This window comes from Ammospiza nelsoni, chromosome 21, assembly GCF_027579445.1.
Source record: "Ammospiza nelsoni isolate bAmmNel1 chromosome 21, bAmmNel1.pri, whole genome shotgun sequence".
Classification (NCBI taxonomy): Eukaryota; Metazoa; Chordata; class Aves; order Passeriformes; family Passerellidae; genus Ammospiza; species Ammospiza nelsoni.
The window spans coordinates 9,380,148-9,404,724 of NC_080653.1; the positions used below are offsets into that span (position 1 = coordinate 9,380,148).

At 45.1% G+C, this 24,577-nt stretch overlaps 1 protein-coding gene across 1 annotated transcript in view; it reads left to right on the top strand.

Moving 5' to 3' along the window:
- The window catches only part of VMP1 (vacuole membrane protein 1), a 61,980-nt gene extending 46,535 nt beyond the window's left edge, over positions 1–15,445 (top strand). The window contains exons 9-12 of the mRNA XM_059486846.1: positions 175–291; positions 3,120–3,181; positions 13,342–13,444; positions 14,629–15,445. Of these exons, the coding sequence (XP_059342829.1) occupies positions 175–291; positions 3,120–3,181; positions 13,342–13,444; positions 14,629–14,772 (426 nt within the window). The 3' untranslated portion in view covers positions 14,773–15,445. The remainder of the gene's footprint in view (positions 1–174; positions 292–3,119; positions 3,182–13,341; positions 13,445–14,628) is intronic.
- Positions 15,446–24,577: the final 9,132 nt, after the last annotated feature.

The window sequence follows — 24,577 nt, forward strand, 5'->3', positions numbered from 1 at the left end:
AGACTGAAATTCTGTGGTGGGACATCAACATTTCTGTAATTATTGAGACACAAGAGCCTTGGATCAAGCTGGAGAAGGGGAAACTGTTCATTTTTCAGAATTCCAGCCTCTGTGGTGTTCCTGTCCATCCAATGTGTCTGCAATTCCTGACCCTCTTTCCCTTGCACTCCACAGATCCCAAACCCCCTGTTTGACCTGGCTGGGATCACTTGTGGCCACTTTCTGGTTCCCTTCTGGACCTTCTTCGGTGCAACCTTGATTGGAAAAGCTGTGATAAAAATGCACATCCAGGCAAGTGCTGCCCCTTCAAACCTCTGAAACTCTGATTCTTTCCCTGCCTGTTCCACTGTGTTTTTTGGGGATGAAACCTCTGAAACTCTGATTCTTTCCCTGCCTGTTCCACTGTGTTTTTTGGGGATGAAACCTCTGAAACTCTGATTCTTTCCCTGCCTGTTCCACTGTGTTATTTGGGGATGAAACCTCCTGAAATTTTGATTTTTTCCCTGCCTGTTCCACTGTGTCACTTGGGGATGAAACTTTTCAAACTTTGATTCTTTCCCTGTCTGTTCCACTGTGTTTTTGGGGGATGAAACCTTTGAAATTTTGATTTTTTTCCCTGCCTGTTCCCCTGTGTCACTTGGGAATGAATCCTGCAGTCTCTTTGCCCGACTTGAAGTCATGGAAATTAATTTGGTGCAAAGGATTTACAATAAAGGAGCTGCTGGGCTGCTCCAAACTGAGGCAAGTGGGTAATTTATAGCTGCTGACCCGCTCAGGAAATTGGTGGTTAGCCAAAGTATTTACCTACAGCCTTCACCAGACTGCCAGGGCTCCAGCAGTGAACTCTTTTTTGGTACCAAACCCTCATTTGCACTCTGAAATGCCCTTTTTAGCTCGCTGAGAAAACCCCGGCGAGCCTGGGCTGGGCCAGCCCACTTTGGGTGGATTTGCTGCAGTTTTGGGGCAGTTCTGGCGTCCCAGGTGGGATGTGCTGAGTTTGACAGTGCAGTTGTTTGCACAAAATGTGAATTCTCCTGGAGCTGCATCACCCTGCTCCGAGGAGAGCTGGGCTTTGGTTCCCTGGGGGATTTGCTGGTGTGGTCAGGGCTGGAGCTCTCTCTGTGTTTGGGATGTTTTCAGCTGAGTTTGGGTTTTTGCAGCCTCTCTGCCTCTGTTGTTTGCAAATCTCTGCTGTGACTCCCATCCAAATTGCAGAAGCTTTGAGTAAAAAAATATTTCATGTTACAGCCTCATCAGGCTGCTTTAAAATCTTTATTTTGCCCTAAACACAAGCTCTTCTCTTCCCATCATTTTTTAAATGGTTGTTTTATTTTGCCCAGTGCTTAAGCAGAAAACAACAAATAGATTTGGAAATTTTTCCATTTCTTGGGATAAAACAGCTTTTTCTCCACACTTATTTTTGTATTAGCTGAATTTTCTTCTGCTTTTAAATCCATGTGTTGCTAAAATGTGTCCTGGCAGCACAGAAAAGTGAAATAATATCAGCTAATATTCCTTTTATTATTTTAATTGCCTTGTTCAGCTACCACAGTGTTTGCTGTGTAATTTATAGTGCTCCACACTCAGATCCCATGTAAGTGAAAAACCATTTCCCAGTGCCTTGTACAGTTGATAAATCATGATTTTGTAATTTAATTCTCTTTTTCGAGCACACCCTTGTGCAACAGCCTTGATTTTTTGGAGTGATCTGGCTGGACTTGGAATTTAGGAAATGTGAGAGTCATGGAAAAGGCTTTAATGCAATGTTCAGACAGAAAGTGACTGCCCAGTGCCATCCTGGGACTCCTTTCCTGTTCCCTTACTCAAATTCTGTCAATTCCATCTCCATTTTTTATTCTGATTTGCTTAAGTGTTAATGATTTTGTAGTTAGTAGGAAATTAAGAGTTATTCTGTTGTGTAAAATTTTATTCGATAAATCATGGACTTTTTTCTAAGGTTGAAATTGTGTTTGAAGTTTGTCTTTTAATGTGTTTAATAGTTTTTAAAGGATTAAATATTACATATTATATTTGGAATTACAGGTTTGATTTTTATTTAGGGGTAAAACTGCTAGGTTAGATTTTCATATTTATTACTTTGCTAAGTTGTTTTTGAAGAATTTTAAGATACATTTCCGCTTAGGGTTAGGAGTGTGATTATTATTATAATTCTGTTTTAACACAGGTGCCCAAAGCTCTTTTCTTTTTTTGCTGTTTCTGTGTGAATCAGGGTTGTTTTCCCCTCTGTGGTGTGTTTGTGTGAGGGGCTGTGAATTTCTCTGCCTGTTTTTCCACTCAGACATTGTTGATGGAGTAAAGTGACCTTGAGCTTCTGGGAATGGGAGTTTGGGGAGGATGAGAATGGGCAGCAAAAACACAGCAAGAAATGCAAACTGTGAGCAAACAGGGCCAGAAAGGGAACAGATTTTTATTCTCTTCTGCCTCTTTTCTGAGGAGAAAAATAAAAAATATTGAAAATATTGAGAATACTGACATATTGAAAGTATTGAAAATATTGAAATATTGAAAATACTGAAAATATGGAAAATACTGAAAGTACTAAAATATTGAACATACTGAAATACTGAAATATGGAAAATATTAAACATACTGAAATATAGCAAATATTGAAATACTGAAATATGGAAAATATTAAACACACTGAAATATGGAAAATATTGAAAATACTGAAAATATTGAAAATATTGAACATACTGAAAATATGGGAAATATTGAAAATGCTGAAATATGGAAAATATTGAAAATACTGAAAATGTGGAAAATACTGAACATACTGAAATATGGAAAATATGGAAAATACTGAAATATTGAAAATATTGAAAATACTGAAATATGGAAAATATGGAAAATACTGAAAATACTGAAATATTGAAAATACAGAAATATTGAAAATACTGAAAATAGTGAATTATTGAAAATACTGAAATATTGAAAATACTGAAATACTGAAAGTACTGAATTATTGAAAATACTGAAATATTGAAAATATTGAAAATACTGAAAAATAAAGAGGAGAGGAGGAAAGGTGGGCAGGAGCTGCTGGGGAAGGAGCACAAGGTGGCTCCAGGCTCTGTGTGACTGCTCTTGTCCCTCCACAGAAACTCTTTGTCATCATCACCTTCAGCAAACACATCGTGGAGCAGATGGTGGCCCTCATCGGGTGAGTCATTCCCAGCTCAGTAATTCTTTAATTCATTAATTCATTAATTAATGCCTGCACCCATCAGGCTGGGAGCCCTGCAGGGCTTTGCTGGCCCTGAGGTTCAGGGTTGTGGCATCAGCTCAGAACTTTCACCCCAAACCAAAATTCAGCCCCTCCACTCCCACATCTCTGCATTTATGGGGTGTCTGCCCTGGGTTTCTGTAGTGGGATCCTATGGTTAAAAATGAGGACATTTATAGAAAATTGTATTTCTAGAAAAAATAATAGAATTCTGTGGTTCCATATTAAAAACCTGAGATTTTATGCAGTGTTTAAGGTTGACAATAAAAATCCTCCTTAGCTGGAAGTACCTCATACATTTACAACATCAGATCACTCATAAAACGCCAGAATGAGAAATTTGGTGTGTGGAGCTTGATCCCCATTCTGTTAAATTCTGTAGAAATGGATAAAGTGTCCTGGTTTTGAGAAGGTTTGGTTTGGGTTTTTTAAAACTAAAATGAATCCAGCCTAACATAAATCCATAAAATAAATGTTGAGGTGTTCCTGCTTTTCCAAGGTCTCTTCTCTGGGGTAAATGGATATTTTGCTGCCCAAAGTCTAATAACTATTTTCACATAAAAACCACACTCCTCAAGAAAAGTTTCAGGGGAGGAATGTCTGGAAATAATTCCTTTTAAACCAAAACTCCAAGTAGTGATGCTGAAAAAGAAAAGGAGTGTCAGAAGAATCTTGCAGGGCATTTCACTGATGGAACAAATCCTGGCTTTATTACTCCTGATCATCTGCTCTCTACCAAAACTCAAAATGAATTTGTTGCTGTGAACATTATTTTAAAAAGAGAGGGAGAGAGAGAAATGTGGTTTCTTTCAAGCATCCTGAGTTTTTCTCAGCATCAATCACTGCAGACAGTTTGATCTGCCCCCAGCTCAGGTACATTTCCAAGGATTTACTCTCCTGTGGATGCTTTGAGCCAAACCCAGTAGATTTTTCCTACTTCATCTGTCTTGGAGATAATTTTGCATTGAATTACTTCGAGTGCATTCACAGGAGCTCTGCTGGGCTCGGCTTTTATGGGAGGGTTGATGTCAGAGGTAAAAAATGTTCCTGGGAGACAGTGAGATTTTTGGAATGTCCTGGTACCCTTGACTTTTCTCAAGCTGTCTCCAGCATTACCTCATCAATTTTGGTGGAGGGGAGCCTCAAACATGTTAAACAATACCTTGCTCTAAAAGCCCCATTATTGAATTAAAGCACAGCTCTGTTTCATGGGCAGTAACTTCATTTTAATCAAATCCTCTCCACCACAATGACTTTTAGACTTTCTTTGTCAGGGCTGTTGCTCTTAAACAATAGGAAATATCTGAGCACAATACCTGAAAACAATTAATATACTGATAGCCAGGATAAATGGAACTTAGAAGATTAAGTTGTGACATAAAGTCTGAGAAAATCTGATTTTATAAGACAGAATTTCTTGACAATTTTGTGATTTTTAGTCAAAAAGCAAAACTGATTCAGAGTGCAGACCTTGTTTTTATTGTCACTGGGTGCTGCTGGGTCCCTCCCTGAGCCTGCCATAATCAGGTATTTAATATAATTTAATTTGATTTTACAGTTTTGTCTAGGTCTCCATTACAAACAGATCATAAAATACTTTTTCTATTCATTAAATAAAAAAGGAAACGGAAAAGAAAACGTGGCAGGAAATTAAGAAGCTGTTTACAGAAAATTTTAAATTTTTGTAGAATTTTTTGGCAACAAACCTTGTTGGGAATGAGGGAGATGAGTGGGTTTGAGGAGTGGGGTTGGTGTGAGGTGGAAATCCAAGCTGAGGAGGATTTCCAGAGGTGCTGGAGCTCCCTGGGGCTGGAATTCCCAGCCTGTCCCAGCAGCTCCTGATTTTTGGTGGTTTTTGGTGTTTTTTGGTGCCTCAGAGCTGAGACAGGATCCTGGGCTTTGCTGGGGGAAGATGCTCTGGAGTTGTTCTGTGTTCTTCCACTTCAGCAAGGCTTTATTGCTGATTTTATTCAACTCTTTATTACCTCGTGTGCTGTGGGGTTTTTGGCTGCTCCATCTTTCTGTTCCTGTTTTTCACCTCCAGCTGTTGGTGAACTCACAGTGTGCAGAGCAGGGTGATGTTCTCTGGGAAGGGGCAGCTTTAAATGGGGGTGAAGAATTCCCAAAAAATTACTGAAGAAGTAGTTCTGAGAGCACACAGCATCCACTAAACTGTGGGATCCATTCTGGTGGGAAATAGTCAGAAAGAAAGAAAAAAAAAAATCTACTTTTTTTAGGGAGAGATCCCACTCTGGCCACACAGATTCCCTCTGCTGTGGTTAATGATGAACTCCAGGGCTGGAGTGTCTGGGATTGTTCCTGCAAGAGGTGTTCAGGCCCAGGGCTGGATCCTACAGCAAAACCAGAATTCCCACCTAAATCAGAGTCCCAGAAGGGTTTGGGTGGGAGGGATCCCAAAGCTCATCCAGTCCCACCCCTCACCTCCCATTGCTGGCCTGGGACACTTCAGGGACAGCCACAGCCTCTCTGATGCCCTGTTAGTTCTAAAAGATTCATTATTCACTTAATTACTGAGTGCATAAACTGATTTGCAGTTAAAACAGAACCCAGTGAGATTTTGCTGCTTTGATTTTTAATTCCCTTCTCGTGGGTGTTACCTGTGAGAATCCAACAAACTCTGGGAAATCCACCCAAAAATATCAGAGCTCCTGAAGTGTCCCATACCCGGTGGCTTTTGTGGGAGATCTTCCCCCTTCCCAGCTCTGCAGGGCACTGTGGGTGATTGCACAGTGAAATAAAAGCAGTTTTTTGGTCCCAGGTTCTGGAAGCTCTGCCTGGACAAACCAGTTTGTTGCTATTTCTTGTGCCATAATTCTTTGCTTACAGCTTAATCTCAGTTGATGCTGGTAAAGGGAGCGTGGTGTTCCTTCCACCAAAAAAGCACAAATGAGATCATGGTGACTGAGGTAACTGGAAAGTTTGCTTAAAGATTATTGGGGTTTTTTTTAGTCAAAAATAATTTACAGTACAGGTTGAGGTTATTTCTTCAGAGCACAAGGCAAGAAGTGATAAAGGGACAACCCCCAAATCTTGTCCTGGGGTGGGGAGAGCTGGGCAGGGGCTTCACAACCTCCTGGGAGGAATTTTGGAAGGTTAAACCAATCCCATTGACATTGTTGGTTGAAAAATCAACAGCCTCCCTACATGAAAAACCTGGGGATGTGTCCTGAGCACAGCAGAGCAGCCCCACACCAAAATGGCTTTATTGCCCTGAAAGGGACCCAGATGTGGCTGAAATCTGAGGAGCTTTGGTGTTGAAAGGCTGCCAGTGGATCACAACAGAATTAGAAGAGTTTATTTGCAAAAGGCTTGAAGGATTTAACTGAATAAGCAAAGGTTTTTTTCTCCTAAATTGAGTTTTTAAAAAGAATCTTTAAAAAGCAAGCAGCAGTTTGGTTCCAAAGAGCAGCAGTGAGCAGAGCTGAGGACGGGCAGGTCAGAGATGTTGCAATTCCTCATTTTGAAAGCACTGATGGAACATAACAGAATGTCCCAAGGGAGAGAAGCCCTGGAGCCTCCTGGGCTGCCCTGGCCCTTGGAGCAGGGTTCAGGTGAACCAGGGCAGACCTGGGCCCGTTTTACCCCTGCAACCTCCACCAGGATCCCTTCCCTCATCTCAGAAAGAAAATGAACCTTTAAACCCCAAAACCTCCCTGTTAAACCTGACCATAAGCCGGATTTATTTTCTGCAGCTTCAGAGCTCTGGGCACAGGGAACAGCACAGCCCCAGAGCTGAGCTGGGACCAGGGGAGGTGCTGGGGGCTCTGCTTGTCCCAGGTAAGGCTGGACAGGGAGCTGGGTCCAGCTTTGGGGAGCCCCAGACCCCAGGAGTCAGGGTTTGGGCAGCCACAGCTCTCAGGATTCAGATTTTGGGTAGCTCTGGGTTTCGCTAAACCTAATCCAGGTTTTGGGCAGCCCCAGCCCCAGATTTCCCTAAGCCTAAACCAGATTTTGGGCAGTCTCAGCTCCCAGGATTCAGGTTTTGGGTAGGTTTCCCTAAGCCTCAGCCAGGTTTTGGTTTTGAGCCCAGGATTCAGGTTTTGAGCAGCCCCAACTCTTAGGATTCAAGTTTTGGGCAGCCCCAGGTTCCCTAAACCTAGCCCAGGTTTTGGGCAGCCCCAGCCCCAGGTTTCCCTAAGCCTCAGCCAGGTTTTGGGTAGATGCAGGTTTCCCTGACCCAGGTTTTGGGTAGATGCAGGTTTCCCTGAGCCAGGTTTTGGGTAGATGCAGGTTTCCCTCAGCCAGGTTTTGGGTAGATGCAGGTTTCCCTCAGCCAGGTTTTGGGCAGGCCCAGGTTTCCCTCAGCCAGGTTTTGGGCAGGCCCAGGTTTCCCTCAGCCAGGTTTTGGGTAGATGCAGGTCTCCCTGAGCCAGGTTTTGGGCAGGCCCAGGTTTCCCTCAGCCAGGTTTTGGGTAGATGCAGGTCTCCCTGAGCCAGGTTTTGGGCAGGCCCAGGTTTCCCTGAGCCAGGTTTTGGGCAGGCCCAGGTTTCCCTCAGCCAGGTTTTGGGTAGATGCAGGTCTCCCTGAGCCAGGTTTTGGGCAGGCCCAGGTTTCCCTCAGCCAGGTTTTGGGCAGGCCCAGCTCGCAGGGCTGAGTCAGGCTCAGGCTGAGCCCCGTGAGTCACTGCAGGGTCCTGCTGGTGCTGCAGCCTCGGGGAAGTGGATGGTTTAAATACTGTGAGAATCTTTATCAGCACAGGAAATGACAGCTCATTAAAATACTAACCGTTGAGCCAGTTTAGATCACTGTCTGGAAAAAAATTAACCATTGAAGGCTCAGAGGGCTCACACCAAGAAAGGTGTCCTGTTGAGACAAGGACACGTTATGCAAATGAATCAGCTTTGCTAATTGGCCAGTGGCATAACAATATTTCCACTGGAATCTGGTTTTCAATGGTTTTAAAACATCTGACTTCCAAAGAAGTCTATGCCACTGTGCTGGAATGAAATTTTGAGGGAGGGGTAAAATACCCTAAATATTGAAATTCCCAAATCCAGAGCTTGTTCCATAACATACCCTAAACACTAAAATCCCCAAATCCAGAGCCTGTTCCTAAATGTTTCATTGCTTTGGAGCTACAGGATGGATTTTTCTGGTGTTGCCACAGGGGAATGGAGAAATGGGAACGTCACACAGTTGGTGTTGGTGGGATGGTGCTGTTTTCCATCAGTGCAGGGAAGGTGAAAGGCTCTGCCTGCCCCCCTGGCCTGGCTGTCAGTACCCACAGAAATGAGCTGTTTGTAAGGAGCTGAAGGTCCGGGCAGGGAGGAGCCCATCCCAGCACGTTCCCTTTCTTTGTGGGATCCCTCAGTGCCTCTGCCCTCCCTCTCCTGCAGCAGGAGATAATCCCTGGCCTTGGGCACTGCCAGGCCCGGGATCTGCTGCTGTGTGTCAGAGCTCTGCCCTGTGCTCCTCGTGTGCAACTCTCATTTCCCAAAGGATGAATTTCTCTGCCTCCTTCAGCCCAAAAAGCTGAATCTGGGCAGAAGCTGCTGCTGTTTGCCCCAGTGTGTGGAGTCACAGGGATTTTCCACGCTGAGGGCTGTGGATATTGCAGGGATTATCCATAAAGTGGAGCCTGACTCAATATTGCATCACCTTCCCCAGGTGTGTCCAGCCTTGTTTGCACCTCCTGCTCCCCCACAGGGCTCTGGTTTCCCTCCAGGTTAGGATTTCTGTGATTAAATGAAATGAAATTAAATATTAACTCCCGTGTTTGTGACCCCCCAGTGCTCCCAGTTTCCTGACATCCCCCTGGGATGATCCCAGTTGCTCTCAGGGCTGGCTGCTCTGAGGTTCTCATTTCCATCTTTAATTCCATCAGGAGCAGTTTGAGAACAGCTCAGGGTTATTAATCAGAAACTTCCATAAACTTTCAAATTTTCACTCATGAAAAATCCCCAAATGTTTGGGATTTGTTTTGTTCCCAAATTTGAGTCTACAGTGGCAGCTTCTTTTTTTTTGGAAAGCACTTGGGAATTCTAACATTTCTCCCTGGAAAAGTGAACAAATATCCACATATGCTTTGCTAAAATGGGAATTTTATATCCTAATTTATGGTGTGACAGATATTGGTGCAATGACACTGACACAGCATTATAGAGACTGTAATTGAGGATTTAGCAGAGTTGGAATTAATTCCCTGAGTGTTCCCAACCTCTCAAAGCACAGGTTGAAAAATTTCAATCACTCAGGAACAACCCCTGCTCCTAAAGACCTTGTAAAATTAAAATTATGCCTTTCAGAAATGCAAATATCATTATTAAATCATTATAAATAAGTATTTTAATATTAGTAAAAATGCAGATGACTGGAATATCAAACAACTTCCTACTTTTTGTAAGGTGGCCCAAGGAAAATACAATTTTTTCTCCTCTGGGGTTGGTGCTCCATCCTGGTGCCTTTGAGAAAAATCTTTCTGTAGTTCCAAAGGTTCTGTAAAAAAGATGTAAAGTTACCCAAAAATCATTTAACAACCGGTGAAAGGCATTTGAGGTGCAACTGCTGACAGTTGTTCTTGGAAAAACAAATTAATAAATTTAAACTCAGGTTTGCTGTAACTGCACTGGAAGGTTTTGGAGTCAGACTCTGCAGGTTCTTGGTGTAATTTTTAAAATAATCCTCGAGCAGCTTTGCTGAATTTCTGTCATGTGCTGCTTCAAACAGATGGGGAGTTTTGTTTTATTTATTGGAAAAAGAGCTTTAGAATTTGTCTTTGGGATAGAAATTGTAGGTCTGAGTTTAAAAAAATGAAAAAGTGGATCTGTTTAATTACAAATACCAGGTAATTGTTCTGAAAACAGGCACCAAGAGTGTTTCTTCAGTGAATCCTAATTTTTTATGGGTGTTTTTATGTTGTAATATTAGAACAGAAATAATGGTTTTGACTAAAATGTTACAATTTTAGTGAATTAAGGATTACCAAAGGCTGCTGCAATTTCGGGGAGCCTGTTCTCAGATTCAACGCCTTGTGAAACATTAAATTTTAGCAAAGAATAAGGATGAATCCTAACAAAAATTTAATATCTAACATTAAGAGTTTCTGAAACAATTTCTGGATGAAAACAACTTGTGAATCAGAATTTCTCCTTCCACATTCTGGGTTTGAAAGGCGATGGGTTTGATTCCCGAGGGAGCAGAGGGAATTGGGTTGGATTATCCCGGGGTTATCTCCTGCGGTAGTGCTGGGAAATTTGCGGGATTTTGGAGGTGCTGAGTGCAGGAATTGTGATGCAAATCTGGCCCTGCCTGGTCCCACCCCGATCCCACAAAATTCATCCCCGATTCCCCCTCCCCTCCTCGGCTCAGCACCCAGGGGTCTCTGGGCTGGGTTTGTGAGCTTTGCAGGGACACAGAACTCACTTTTAAATCAAATTAAATTATTTTAAAGATTTGTAGATTTAAGATTATGCCTTTGGATATCAGGCGGCACATAAGTGGATGATTAAATGGTTTAATTTTAAATTAAATTAATTAATTTTTAAATTAAATGATGTAATTTTTTCCAAAAAAGCACCAGTGACCAACACTGTGCTGCTGAGATGGGATTTCAAGAATTTCATGTGGATCCCTGGTTTTCTAGGTTTTCCTCTGCTTATTTTTTATTCCTTATTTAAATGTGGGCATATTTTTTTTTCAGAATTAAAATCTTTACAAATGTACCAAAAATAGGAGCTGAGGTCCTTGCATTTAGGATCTTGCAGTTCTTCAAATTGCTTTGATAAAATTACTTTTGTGCACTTAACAAATAGCCGTGCCCAGAATAGGAAATAAAAAGTGAATTATTTAGTGAGAAAATTTTTGAAATATTGTTTTGATGCAGCAGGAGCTCCTCAAGGCTCTGCTCTTGGGTTTCATGTCTTTGTTCTGTGTTTAATTTGATTTGGGGACCGACCCAGTTCAGTTTTCAGTGAGGAACGGAGTCATTCGAACACCACCCTGTTAATCATTGATCCCTCACCATTTAAATATTCCTCATTTCATAATCATGCAGGAGTTCAAAAGTAAACCATTTACCTTGCAGTCGCTCCTCAGGCCTCCCAAGAATTGGGTGAGAAAGAAAAGAAACCTCAAAATGTGGCTGATGTTCCAGGTGTGACTCGAGCTTTTCCCAGTGCTGAGACACCTCAGGATCACTGGAATCCTCTGGAACATTGACACATCTTGTACAAAATGGATAAGGGACGTGCTTTGGGCACCACAGGGTTGTTTTTTTCCCAGAATTTTTACCAGTCTGGGCACAGAATTTCCTCACCCGGTGGTGAATCACGAGGGAAGCGACCTTTGCTGGGAAATGGGTTCAGAAAACCTCCTTTGCCCCTGGCCATGAAGGAAATAAATAGATTTACTGGAGGAGAATGAGACACTATGTTTCGTGCTTTTCATAAATTCCTAAAATTAGAAAGCTGTTATTTTTTAATTGGGCTTCGGCCTGGAAAAGAGAATATGGTGTCAGAGCAGGAGGCTGAGGGGAAGGGTTTGAGATGGGCAATTGTACAACTCCTCGGATGTACACCTGGTGTAACTCGGGTCTGAAGGGTTTTACTAAACCCTCCCTGGAGGAGCAGCAGGAGTAGTGGGTATAATAAAACCAAATAATCAAAATTCAGGTGAGTTTTTTTTTAATGTAGAAGATCACATGTATGATAATTTATAATGTAGATTTCTTTAAAATGAAACAAAAGTCAAAATCTCTCTTCTCTTTGCACTTGAAGTGGCCAGTAATGAGAAGTGCCCCGTGGCTGGGGTGGATCCAAGTTTGGGCATGTTCTCCCCTCACAGCTCAGGCCGGGGGGCTGCTGCTGATCATTTCAAATTGATATTTGAATTTGGGGGAGTTGAATAATGTAGAAGAACACAGTGGTTTCTTTAAAATTAAACAAAAATCAGAATCTCCCTTCTCTTTACAATTGAGGCGGTCAGTAGTGAGAACTGCCCCGTGGTGGACTTAGGATGGGGTGGATCCAACTTTGGGAATGTTCTCCCCACACAGCTCAGGCCGTGGGGCTGCTCCTGATCATGTACAATTTTTATTTGAATTTGGGGACATTTTGAAGGGTTGTGAAAATCCTCACACGAGTTTTGCTCTCCTGCTAAGCAGGATTTAAGGAAAAGCTGCTGGGAAGGCTGGAGGCTGCCGAGAGCTGCAGTTCTCAGCCCGGGCTGGTCCCGGCTTTAGGAGCGGGGCTTGGAGCGGGCCCGGAGAGCCGGGACCGGTCCGGGACAGAGCTCGGGGCTGAGGGCTCAGGGCATTTTTCAGGGCACTGCTCAGGGCTGAGGGCTCAGGGCAGCGCTCGGAGCTGAGGGCAGCGCTCAGGGCTCAAAGCTGAGGGCTCCGGGCAGCGCTCGGAGCTCAGGGCTCAGGGCAGCGCTGAGGGCTCAGGGCTCGGAGCTCAGGGCACCACTGAGGGCTCGGGGCTCAGGGCCCGGGCCGGGGCAGCACTCGGGGCTCAGGCTCGGAGCCTCTCCTTTGTTCCTTTGTTAATCCCGGCTCGGGGGAGGCGCTCCAGGATGGCTCCCGCATTCTTTCGGGGCCGGGATGACGCACGGCTTGTCCTAAAAAGGACTTGGCCGGGCAGAGGGGCCGGCTCCGTGAGGGAGAGGGGCGAGGCCTGGGCGAGCAGTTTCTTTTTTAACCGAGGGATGACACAAGCCCCAGTCATTTCCTCATTAATCGGTTCAAACCAGTTCTTGCAGGAACTGCCGCTGATAAATGTGGGACTTCTCCGAAGTCATTCATTGGGTTCTCGGCGCTGCTGCCTCCCAGGAAATGCTCCGGCTCTCGCCTTCCTCCTCTCTCCCAGCGCTCCCTCGCTCAGAAAGATTTTTCTTTTTAAGAACTTTTTTGAGGATCTGGGGAAATGGATCCCTCCCGAAGTATCAGATCAAAAGATGAAATGTGATTTATTTCGTGGGGTTCTGTTTTCTCGAGTAGCTTCGAGTTCTCTGCTGAGCTGTGGCTCAGCCTGAACTTTGTTCTGATTAGGTAAAGTGGTAAGTTTAAAAAAAAAAATGTTTTTTCTTTTTTTTTTTTCCTCCTCTATTTTGTCTATTCTCTGGATGAACTTTCCATCAGTGCTATTCCGAGTATAGGTCCTTCTCTTCAGAAGCCATTTCAAGAATATTTGGAAGCTCAGAGGATAAAACTTCACCACAAATCCGACAGTGCTGTGCCACAGGTAAGTCGCTCTTTGCCTCCCTCCCTCACTTTTCCCTTCCCTGCCTTCCTTAGATTTGTTGTTTTTACAATCATAACTCCCTATTCTGTTTTTCAAAGATCTGCACTCACCCAGGGAATAGATAAAAATCTCATTTTAAAAGCAGCTTGGGAATTAAAAATATTAATTGTGTGCTACTGGATTTAAATTCTTCAGAGAAAAAATGAAAGTATAAATCAAACCCGGTGGCTTGTCTTGCCTCTGCATTAGCTGCCTCTTTGGAAAGTTAAATTTAAGGAGAAAAAAGTTGCATTTTTACGTGAAGTGGTAACTGGGCAGCACTGATACTTCAGAAGCCGGTGGGATCTGTGGCTCAATGGGCAGTAAGAGAAATAAACTCCCCAAGCCTTTAGTCTTTGAAAGGAAAAGAAATTACAGTGTCCGGGGCAAGTACATGGGGCAGAGGAGTGCTTTGATACAGAAAAAAGTATTTCGAAATTTTTCAAAACTTGCCCTGAATTTTCAATGGGACAGAGCAGCTTTGACATGAAATTCTTCAGGCTGCTGAGGCATTTTGAGGTAAAATCCAGGGATCCAAGTGACATTTCACGTGCAGAACTTGCACTGTTGGAAAGGTCCCTTTGCCGTTTGTTACCACAAAAGAGCCGGAGCTGGGGAGGCTCTGCCTGGACCGGGAAATGTGCGCAGATTGCTGAGCCGGGCTTTGCTGCCCTCCTTTGGCAAAAAGCACAACTTCCAATTCCCGTGAATCAAACACTGCGAGCGGCCGGGAACTTCAGGGCCACCAAAGAGTGGGATCCTAACGGGGAGATAACCCAGAAAAGGCAATTTAGGGAAAACTCCCCATTGTTAAACAACAAACTGATTTCTGTGGGAGGAACAGGGAGTGACAGTCAGGGGCTGCTAATTCTGAGCTCCACGAACTGTTAATAAAGCCCAGGCAATACTGGGAATAATAAATCACTTTGGGAGCCCTGGGAATGATCTGGGACTCGTCCGTGGCTTTGGCAGCTCCTCCTGCATTGTCTTTCAAGGAACCTGCAGGAATACTGTCAGCTCACACTTGGGTCCTGCTTTTAATTTGATTAATTGCAGAATAAAGACCTGATCAGGCTTTCCCCTTTCACCCAGAACTCCCCCGTGTTCCTAATCTTCATTCTCCTCCTCCTGTTTTGTCTCTTCAGGGGGAAAACTGGCTATCCTGGATATTTGAAAAATTGGTGATTGTCATGGTTTGTTATTTTATCTTATCTATAATCAACTCCATGGCCCAGAGCTATGCCAAGCGACTGCAACAGAAGATGTACTCGGAAGAAAAAACCAAATGAGCTTGGAAAAAATGGGAGAAACCCCTCAGGATGGGTTTTGGCAGACACGAGAAATGACACAACTTTTCATATGTTTAAAAAACGGCATTATTCAAAAGGGGGGAAAATTTTTAACATCAATTTTCAACTCTTAACAAGTTTATTTTTTTTGTTTGATTTTGAAAGTAATTTGGATATTAAAGCAACGGTTTCATTGACAAACTTAGAAACGTTTCAGTAAGGGGTGAATGCTTCAGAGTCTGGGTTGTGTTTTACAGGATGGGCACTGGGGTGTTAATGGAGTTTAACACAAATGTTGTCCATCCAAATTACTTCCAAAACTGATGCTTTAATACTCCCCATCTCCTGATTTAACCTCAGACTCACCTGAGGGTAACATTTTCTTTTGAAGGGTGGCTGGTTTGCTTTTTCCATAAGTTTCAAGACCATGAAAATGTAAATAACTGAGTACAGGTGGGGTACAAAGTGTTGCATGTCCCTCATGGTAAGGCTGTTCTGTCTGAGTTCCCAGTGTCCCATTGCATTGCACGCTGGACAAGCCACCCTCTCCAACTTCATGATGTTAGCACAGATGGTTGATGTCAAAATGCTGAAGCCAACATTTTTTATTCTGTATATTTAGAATGAAGTTAAGATAAAAACTTTATAAAGTCATCTTATGATCATTCCAGAATTTCTTGTGTCAGTCTTTTTAAGCTGTTTCTTTTCCTCTCTCACTTTGGATGCTCTGTGCATGTTTGCTCATCCTTCCTGCACTAATGGTGCTCAAACCCTTTGTTCTTTTTTTGTTTTGTTCTTTTTTTTTTGTTCTTTTTTCTTCAGAACCTTTTGCTTAGCAAAGGGAGGAGGAAGGCTGTGCCTTGCTTGAAGCACAGTCAGTGCTTAAGTAGGTGAAATAGAGAACAAGATTGGTTATCTCACATTCTGCTCAGGTGTTTGCCCCCGAGCCCTGAACTGTGGGCAGTGGAGAGAAGAAAAAGGGAAGAGTTCAGATTGCAGCTGAAAGCAGATTTTGTGTCTGCCCAGTAATGGGGCAGAGACCTTCAGAGAACCTTTCCCCCCATGCTTTTAAAGTCAGATTTGTTTTGATCAGCGTGTGCCAGTTCAGATTTCCAGGGACAGAATTGATACTAAAATGGTTCTTTTCCCTCCTCAGTGCCTCAGTCCCACCTCTGCTGTACCTGCATTGCTCTCACCACTTGTGAACAGTTGTTTTTTATTTTTTCTCATTTTTATCCTAGGGGGGTAAGCACTGAGAATTAATTTGCCTTTCTAATGAGCACTCTCAGGAGGTGGCCCAGAGCCCAGAGCTCAGTTTGGCTGGGGCTGCTCTGGCCAGGTGAGGCAGGCTGGGGCAGCTGTGCTGAGCTGAGCTGAGCTGTGCCAGCCCTGGCTGTACCATCCTGTCGGATAGCTTATCAGACTGATGTTGACTGTTGGATCTCATGGCAACAACAGTCGGTAGGCTGTCTGACATTTTGGTATCTCTCATCTGACCCTTCCTCAGCCATGCCCAGCTGTTTCCACTGAGCCTCAGCAGCAGCAGCAGCACATCCTGGCAGTGCCTGGGCTGGCACTGAGCTCCATCCTGCACAACAGAGCCTGGTGAAGGTGCAGCTGCCCTGGGCTGAGGTTTGTACTTTTCTCCAGGCACTTTGGGGGGGTTTGCAGGGGCTGCTCCAACAGGTTCAGTTCCAGTGTCTGCAAGTCCCAGAGCAGGAGTTGGTCACTGTGAGGGAGTTGAGAGCTGCTCAGCTGCTCCTGGTGGTTTTTAAAAGGTGAACAGTAATAAATTTATTTCTTGGCCTGAATATGGCCTTTGACAGTAATGTCACAAAGAACTTGTTGTGGTACAACTCCAAACCCCAGAGCTGTGTTTAAACTTCACCTTTCCAGCCTGCAGACCCTCGTGTTGCACTCTGTAAGGGATCCCTGAGGACACTGGGTCAGTGACAGCCCTTGGCTGCTCTCCCACTCCTAGGGGCAGCTTTCTGGTCCCCAGATCTGTCACCTGAGGGCCACAGGTGTTTATTGTCCTCTCACTTCTGGGAGGGGATGGCACTGATGCTGTGCTGGGGTCCCTGTGTGTTCTCAGGTTGGGATCAGGACACTGCAACAATAACTAAAAGAGAAAAAAACCTTTTTCCCTAGAGCCTGAACCAATAAACTGCACATTTCTAAATGCTTTGGAGGTCTCCTTAAAATTCTGCCTCTCACCCACTGGAAAACCACAAGGAAAACTGAAAACTTTTCCCCACTTTTGGTTCAATATGTTTACATATTTATAGTGTGAAATATAAATATGTCTGTTGTTCTTCAGTTTGTGTTTCCATGTGTCCATTCCAATAAGCTCTGCTGTTATTTTGAAGCTTTCTAACACTAATGAAAGAATAGAGTGATCATTCTACCTGCTTCTATCTGGGAGATAAGACTTGGTAAAAGGTAAAAAACCCCATAAAAATAGAAGGAAAAGTGACACAAACCTGATGAGATTTGCAATGGATAGTTTTATGTTTGCTCAAATAAACAAAGAAATAACGTTTCCCAGTGTTTATTTCAGCTGGATTGTTTCCATTCTCTGTATTGAACTCTCCTGGTAACTGTGACATTTGCAGTCCCAGACATTCTCCAGTGTGGCACAGGAGATAATTCAGTTGCATTTTGTGCCTTCAGAGAGACTCAGCCTTTAGCATTTGATCTGAAAACGTGGATTTTGCTCCCTTAACCCAAAGTTTCCTTTTGTTGTACATCTCTTCATTACACATTAGCAGCAGTCAGTCAGTGCAGCGTGCTGGGGACAAATCCAAAGAGAGCCCTTGCAGGAGGAACAATCTTGGCACAAATCCCTATTTTTAGCTGCTGTTTTGTGCACTTGGACACTAAATAAAGCATCTTGCTTTTTTTTCCTGGGAATGACTGAAAATCACACGGAAGTAACAGCCCTGTAAGAACAACTAATGACTTTAATGTGACAGATTTTTATTTTAGTCTCATTATCTGTGAAACGAGGTCAGGTGGGGCTGCAGCTCCTCCTCCTCGAGGTTCTCTCCTTTTTCCTGCGTGCCCTGAGGATTGTGGCTCCCCACTCCCTGAGAGGGGCAGTGCCCCTGTGCTGGCTGCCAGCCCTGCCCCAGCAGTCAGGAATTGTTGGTGCAAGCAGAGCTCAGGTCACAGCAGCCAGGGCAGGTCAGAGTGTGCAGTGTCAGCCTCACATCCATCAGAGCAGTCAGAGCTGCTGCTCCCTCCCCAGCCCTGTCCCCAGCCCTGCCAGTGTCACCCTGGTCCTGCTCCAGCAGCTCCCTCACAGCTCCCCCTGTTCCTGCTCAAGATCCTTGTCACCAACACTTGACAGGGGCTTGGTGCTGTTCCAGAAAGTTCTTCCCTGCTGTGCTTTTGGGCTCTGTTATTTCATTTGTTAGCATCAGCCTCCCCCTCGCTGCAGGCACTGCTCAGTGCAAACTCTGGATGTTTCCCTGATTATCAAACAGAAATAGAAATATTAGTGAACAAAATTGATGGCAAGTGTAAAGAATGATGGGGCTTGGGTGTGATCTTAGGAGGTAAAAATTATTTGTATTCTTTGAAGCACATGGTTAAAAAATACTTTGTAATCAGCAGTTAAAAGGCTGAATGTAATTCCAGATAAGCTAATTAGAATGACTCCTGAGATTTAAAATTCTGTGCATTTTTTGCTGTAAATTTGGTTGGTTTTGGAGAGGAAGGAAAAGCAGTAAGGAAACAGTGAGTACTTCACCCACTCTCCATACTGCAGCAGCTGCTGGAGTGGGAGGGGATCCTGCAGGGCAGGTGAGGGACCAGTGCTGGCTCACCGTGACCCAGGTGAGGAGTGGAGCAGCCCCCTCCCCTGTGAACCCCTCTGGTGCATTCAGACAGGAGGTAAATATCTGCATGTGCTCTTGCAAAGTCATGTGTAGAAGGATTAGGGTGAAAAACTCTGAGCCTGCTGTGGCTTTGCTGATTCAGGTGCCTGATGGAGGGTAGGAAGTGCTGGCCTGAATTTCTTCATACATTTCATTTGTTTATTGATGCATCCACTCAGCCTTCATGAACGGCAGCAGAACATTGTTGTGGCAGAGGGAGAGGCTGAACAACCTGGGTCAGCTCTCACAGGAGGGGAAACAGCTCAAACAGAAACTCAACACTGTTATGTCACCTCCCAGCAAACTGGGAGAGCCCTGCAATCTGTGACTGCTTGGAATGTGTTCAAAATTCAGTGGAAAAAATGGTATTTTGATCTAAAATAGGTGATTATTACTGTGTTTGAATTATGAGTGAAGAGGCTGTTGAGGCCACTCAGCCCTGCAGTGCTGGTGGTGTCCAGGTGTGGTGGAACACAGGTGCAAATGGGGACCTGGAATGGGCCCAGCTTGGGGTCAGTTTGCTTTAGCACTGCCCTTTGTTGTGCTGAGGAGGTTTTATTAATTTATTATTATTATCATCCCTGAACTGAGTCAAAGAGCAGTGCTGCATTAGCATTACACCAAAGGTCACCTTTCGGCAGAGCTGGTTTGGGGAGCTCCGAGCTGCTGTGGAATCTTCCGTGATCGCTCCCCGTCACTGCGGGGCCGTTCGGGGCCGCCCGGCAGCGGCAATGAGGAACCGGCGGGGGAGCAGCGGCACCCGGGGCTTGTTCCTGCTCTGATAAAGCCACACCCGGCTCTGCAAACGGCTCCTCTGGGCCTCACAACGGGCTGCTGGCTCTGGTGACACCTGTGAGGAATTCTCACCACAGCAATGCATTTCCCAAAGCTTCTTGCATCAGGAAATGACCTCGTGGTGCCTCTTGGTGCTGTCAGGAATGAGCCTGGCAGTTCTCCTGCAGGAGCTGCTGCTGTGTAAAACATCAATACCTTGTTCAAGGCTCACACTTTGAGGGACTGTGGCTCTCCTCAGAAAGGTTATTAGGATTTTTCCATCCTTTGATGGAAAACACAAGTTTCTGTGCTCAGCATTTCCCTGTCTCAGAGAGAAAACACATTCAGATTTACAACCTCGTGCAAATCCCACCATGGTCACAAAACCTCTCTGGGCTGGCTGGAAACCTCGCTGCTCCCTGGTTTGCTGCAGCTGCTTTCTGGAGAGCTCTTAGGATATTTAGGGTATTTTCATAACGTTTCATTTCTCAGATTCCTGGATTTGAAGGTCTCTCCTCAGCCCAGCTGACCTCCTGTGACACAGGCAGTGCATTCCTGGCTGTTGTGTAAGGCCCGAGGTGGGGAGCAAGGAAGAAATAAGATGTCTGAAGCCGGTATTTACTTGACTTCCAACTCATGGGTGCCAAAACCATTTTCAGAGCAGTATTTTGCTACTACAAGTGGTGATTTTCGTTCTGTTGCCTCCTTTAACTGCTGTACAAAGTGTCTCTCCCTCTTTGCTGGGGCAGGGCCCAGGGCAGCCCAGGAGGAGCCAGGTGTTTGTGGGGGAGTGAGGCAATCCCTGGCAATGGTTTCCAGCTGTGACTGAGAGATCCTTGCAAGTCAGTGAGAAAGGAAAGGGTTGCGGTGTTGTTTGGCAGAGCCTGAGAGCCTTTGCTTGAAGCTGTCACTGCTGTCCCCTCCCTGGGCCCTGCAGCCTCTCTGCCCTGTGTGGAGCCCTTTTGGCCAGGTTCAGGCCTGTTCCCTGCAGGTTTGTTTGGCTGGAACAGGAGCCCCCGTGCTGAGGTTTCCTCCTGATGTCACTGAAGAGTGAGCTCTCCTTTCACAGCACATATCAGGTTTGTGTCTGGTTTTTATGTGAAAATTCTGGGTTTGAGGGGGAGCCTGACTGAATCTTTGTAGAGGAAAATAATGTGAAACTCTGAGCTAGTGGCTGGTGGGGGGAATGGAAGCTTTGTTCTTGGGAGCAGAGTATTTAATTGGATTTTTGCTCTTTCATTGCCATATTTATGGTTTTGAATGTTCTATCAGTTCCATTTGGTTTCTTCACCAAAATTCAGCCCATAAAGGAAAGATTCATTACTCCAAATCACTCATAAACACAATTCCCGACTCCAGTGACTCCAGTCAGCTAACACAGGCTGGAACTGCCCAAAGTGGGTGGGGAGAACTCCCAGAGTTTCCTTTGCAAGTGGCAGCAGGACGGGCCAAGCCCTCCACGGGAAGATCCCTGAGCTCAGGGTGGTTCCAGCCCACGGGGGCAGCAGGAGCTGTGAGCTGGTGCCCAGCTCTCAGCAGCCTCTCTGAGATTGCAGGGAGCAGCCCCAGCTGCCCTTGGCAGCCCAACCCAGGATTTGATTCCGCCTCCAGCCTGTGGGATGGGGCCATTTCCCATCCAGCTCCTGTAAATGATCTGGTACAGCCTGGGCACTGCTGGGCACAAATTCCAATCCAGTCCTGCCCACAATTACACCATCCCAGGCAACTGAAGTGGATTTTGTGAGCCTTAAATAAACACGACATTGTCCATGTAACCAAATATGTACAGTAATCATTTTAGCAGAATTTCAGTGCAAATCCAGCACGGGGCTCCTTTCTCCTCACACAACCAGTGAAACAAAAGCTCAAGAAATGGTTTTATGTATTTTTCTTTGTTTTTGTTTAACCAGTGGTTTATTTTAGTTTCTCCACTTAATGCTTTTACTTTTAAAATAGGAATTTTGGCCTAGAGAACACCCTCAGTTTACTAAGTTTTCTATCTTACAGTGTAACATTTGAGGTTTTTAAGTTTGGTTTTAAGACAAGAAGATTTCTAGCACCTAATTGACACAGATAAGTGTGACTCTCTTAGGAGCCACTGTTCAGTGTCTCTCAGGCTTGTATGAACATGGGGTTAGAATTTACATTTCCATGATTTTATCATGGAGCACCTTTACTCTAAAATTGGCCTTGATTCCCTGAGGAGCAGCTTCTCCAATCTCCTCTCTGGGGCCGTTTGCACCTTTCCCCTGTGGCTGGCAGGAATTTCTTTCTCGCAGCTCCTGGAAGGGTTAATCGGGGCTGTGCTGGGCAGGGGAAGTGGATTCCCACAATGGGGCTCAGAAGGGACCTTTGTGAGCCCACTTGGGCTGACAGAGCCAGAAAAGCTCCGTGGTTCAAGCTCAGCATTATCGGCTCCACTTCAGGCGTTAAAGCTGCCCAGTGTGGGGCCGTGTCCGAGTGGGGCCGTGCCGGGAGTGTGGGGCCGTGCCCGAGTGTGGGGCTGTGCCCGAGTGTGGGGCTGTGCCCGAGTGTGGGGCTGTGCCTCAGGAGTGTGGGGCTGTGCCTCAGGAGTGTGGGGCCGTGCCCGAGTGTGGGGCTGTGCCCGAGTGTGGGGCTGTGCCCCGAGTGTGGGGCTGTGCCCGAGTGTGGGGCTGTGCCCCGAGTGTGGGGCTGTGCCTCAGGAGTGTGGGGCTGTGCCTCAGGAGTGTGGGGCTGTGCCCGAGTGTGGGGCTGTGCCCGAGTGTGGGGCTGTGCCCTGAGTGTGGGGCTGTGCCAGGAGTGTGGGGCTGTGCCCCGAGTGTGGGGCTGTGCCCCGAGTGTGGGGCTGTGCCTCAGGAGTGTGGGGCTGTGCCTCAGGAGTGTGGGGCCGTGCCCGAGTGTGGGGCCGTGCCCGAGTGTGGGGCCGTGCCCCGAGTGTGGGGCTGTGCCCGAGTGTAGGGTTGTGCCCCGAGTGTGGGGCTGTGCCCGAGTGTGGGGCTGTGCCCGAGTGTGGGGCTGTGCCTCAGGAGTGTGGGGCCGTGCCCGAGTGTGGGGCTGTGCCCGAGTGTGGGGCTGTGCCCCGAGTGTGGGGCTTTGCCTCGGGAGCAGGAGGCTCCAGGGGAATTTGGAATTTGCTGCCCTGGAAAAGCTCAGGCTGGGCTGCCCTGGAGGAAAGGCAGCAGCTCAGTTCCTTTGGAAGCTTTTTGTGCTATATCGGATCCATGAATCACTTTCCTGATTCCTCTTGGGCAGTTTTTAAAGTGGAGTCCAGCAAAAAGCAGATTTCTTTAAAGTACACTCAGTCCTATTTCCTTTTGGATGTTTGGGCTCCCATTTAATAATATTTATCCATACTAAATTTATTAGCAAATGCAAAAAGTGAATTATTCATTCAAGGCCCTTTTGTACCTTAGTGCTTCTCAGTAGTGTTTCAACTGGTCATTTGAATATAATTTCCTCTTTTCATGTGTTAAACCCTGCTTGTTGTGGGAACCACAGATTTTTTTTTTCTTACACATTTCCATCCTTCCTGTACTGGTACTGAGTCTAACCTTAAAAACACCAATATCTATTTATGCCCAAAGAAATAATTTGTAACTACATTGCCAAACACTTACTGTGTTTAAAACATTTTAGGCTGTTAAAGGTTATTCTTTGATTTTGGTGGGTTATTTATGATTTTGGTGGGTTTATTTTGCTTTGTTTGTGGGTTGTTTTTAGGGGGGTAGGGTTTGTTTAGGGGTTTTTTTGTGGTCAAATAAATGTTCCCCTGTTCATGAAATGTCTGCTATAGTTGGAGTTCTTGAATCAGCTTCCAAGGGAGCTGCACCTGTCTGTTCCAGCAAACAATGGTGAGATTTGAGCATTGTTCTGGGTTTATGGACATCCTGTGGGGACTTTGCCTACAACAAGCAAGGTCAAGGCCTCTGACTCTGCTGTTCCTGTCTCTGAGCCTTGTGCTGACCTTTGATCTACCTCTTTAATTGCAATTGTTAATGAAATAAAGGCCTCCTTCCAGGCTCTATTTACATAATTAATTTTATCAATTACACAGAGAATTATTCCTCCACTTTTTAATGTCATTGCAGGTGATTACTGTTTGATAGTGGCTGCTCACTTCCTGTCACTCTGACTCCCTCCACATCCTGGGGAAAAAATAAAGGAATCCCATCATAGATCAAAAAACCATGAAGGCTGAGTTTGGGAAAGGGTGTGAGAATTTCAGAACTGAAAAACATTCACAGGAAGAAGCTTAGAGATGCCTGAAAAAATTTCTGCCAGCCCCTGCTCCAGAGCAGTAAGGGATTACAGCAGCTAAAATTTGAATTTTTGCTTTGGGGTCAGACATTTTACCTGTGTGCTGTTTCCTGATGTGGCACAAATTCTGCTATCAAACAAACAAAAAAGACCAAATATCCTGCTCCATTAGCCTGAAGTGCCATAAATAAATAACAAATATGATTCTGTAACATTCATGGGTTCACTGAGCACCTGCTGTGCTTGCCTCATGCAGAGATAACATGAGGTTATTTCTGCAATAAAGTTATTTATTGCTACAGCACTACAATAACCCACTGATCTCTTCCTTGTTGCTCAGGGCACTTACCTGTCCTTAGCCTTTAAAAACTCTTTTACCTGTTCTGGGAAGTGAGAAGGAAAAGGATTCCTGGGACCTGGCCAGTTTTTCATGGAGTTACCTGTTCTCAACTCTGGAAATTCGGTTTGTGATCTGTTGAAAACACCAGGGGAGTTTATTTCTGAACATCCTGTGCCTTTTGGAGGAGGGAGAAGCTCACCATGGTCTCCTTTCCTGACCCTTTGTTCCTGCACACTCCAATTGCCTGTGCTGTTTGTCTGAACTTCTTGTGCAATCTTTCCTGCAGTTTCTTCTGTGAAAATACCCAAATTAGACAATGGTTGGAAGTGGCAGAAACAGCAGAAAATCTGAGCAGAGCAGGCCCCAGCTCTGAGCTGCCAGTGAAATGGCACTAAAAGCTGAAGGTGCACTGTGAAATTTGTCCATTTGTCAAGGAAAAGTCCTTGAGATTGATTTAATTATTTGAATTTTTGGCCTGTGGGGTTATTTCTGTGGGAGAACAGTGTGACATGGGGGGGATGGCAAGAATTCCCAGAGCTCTCCCTACCATTAATGAAGAGCTGACTGAGGC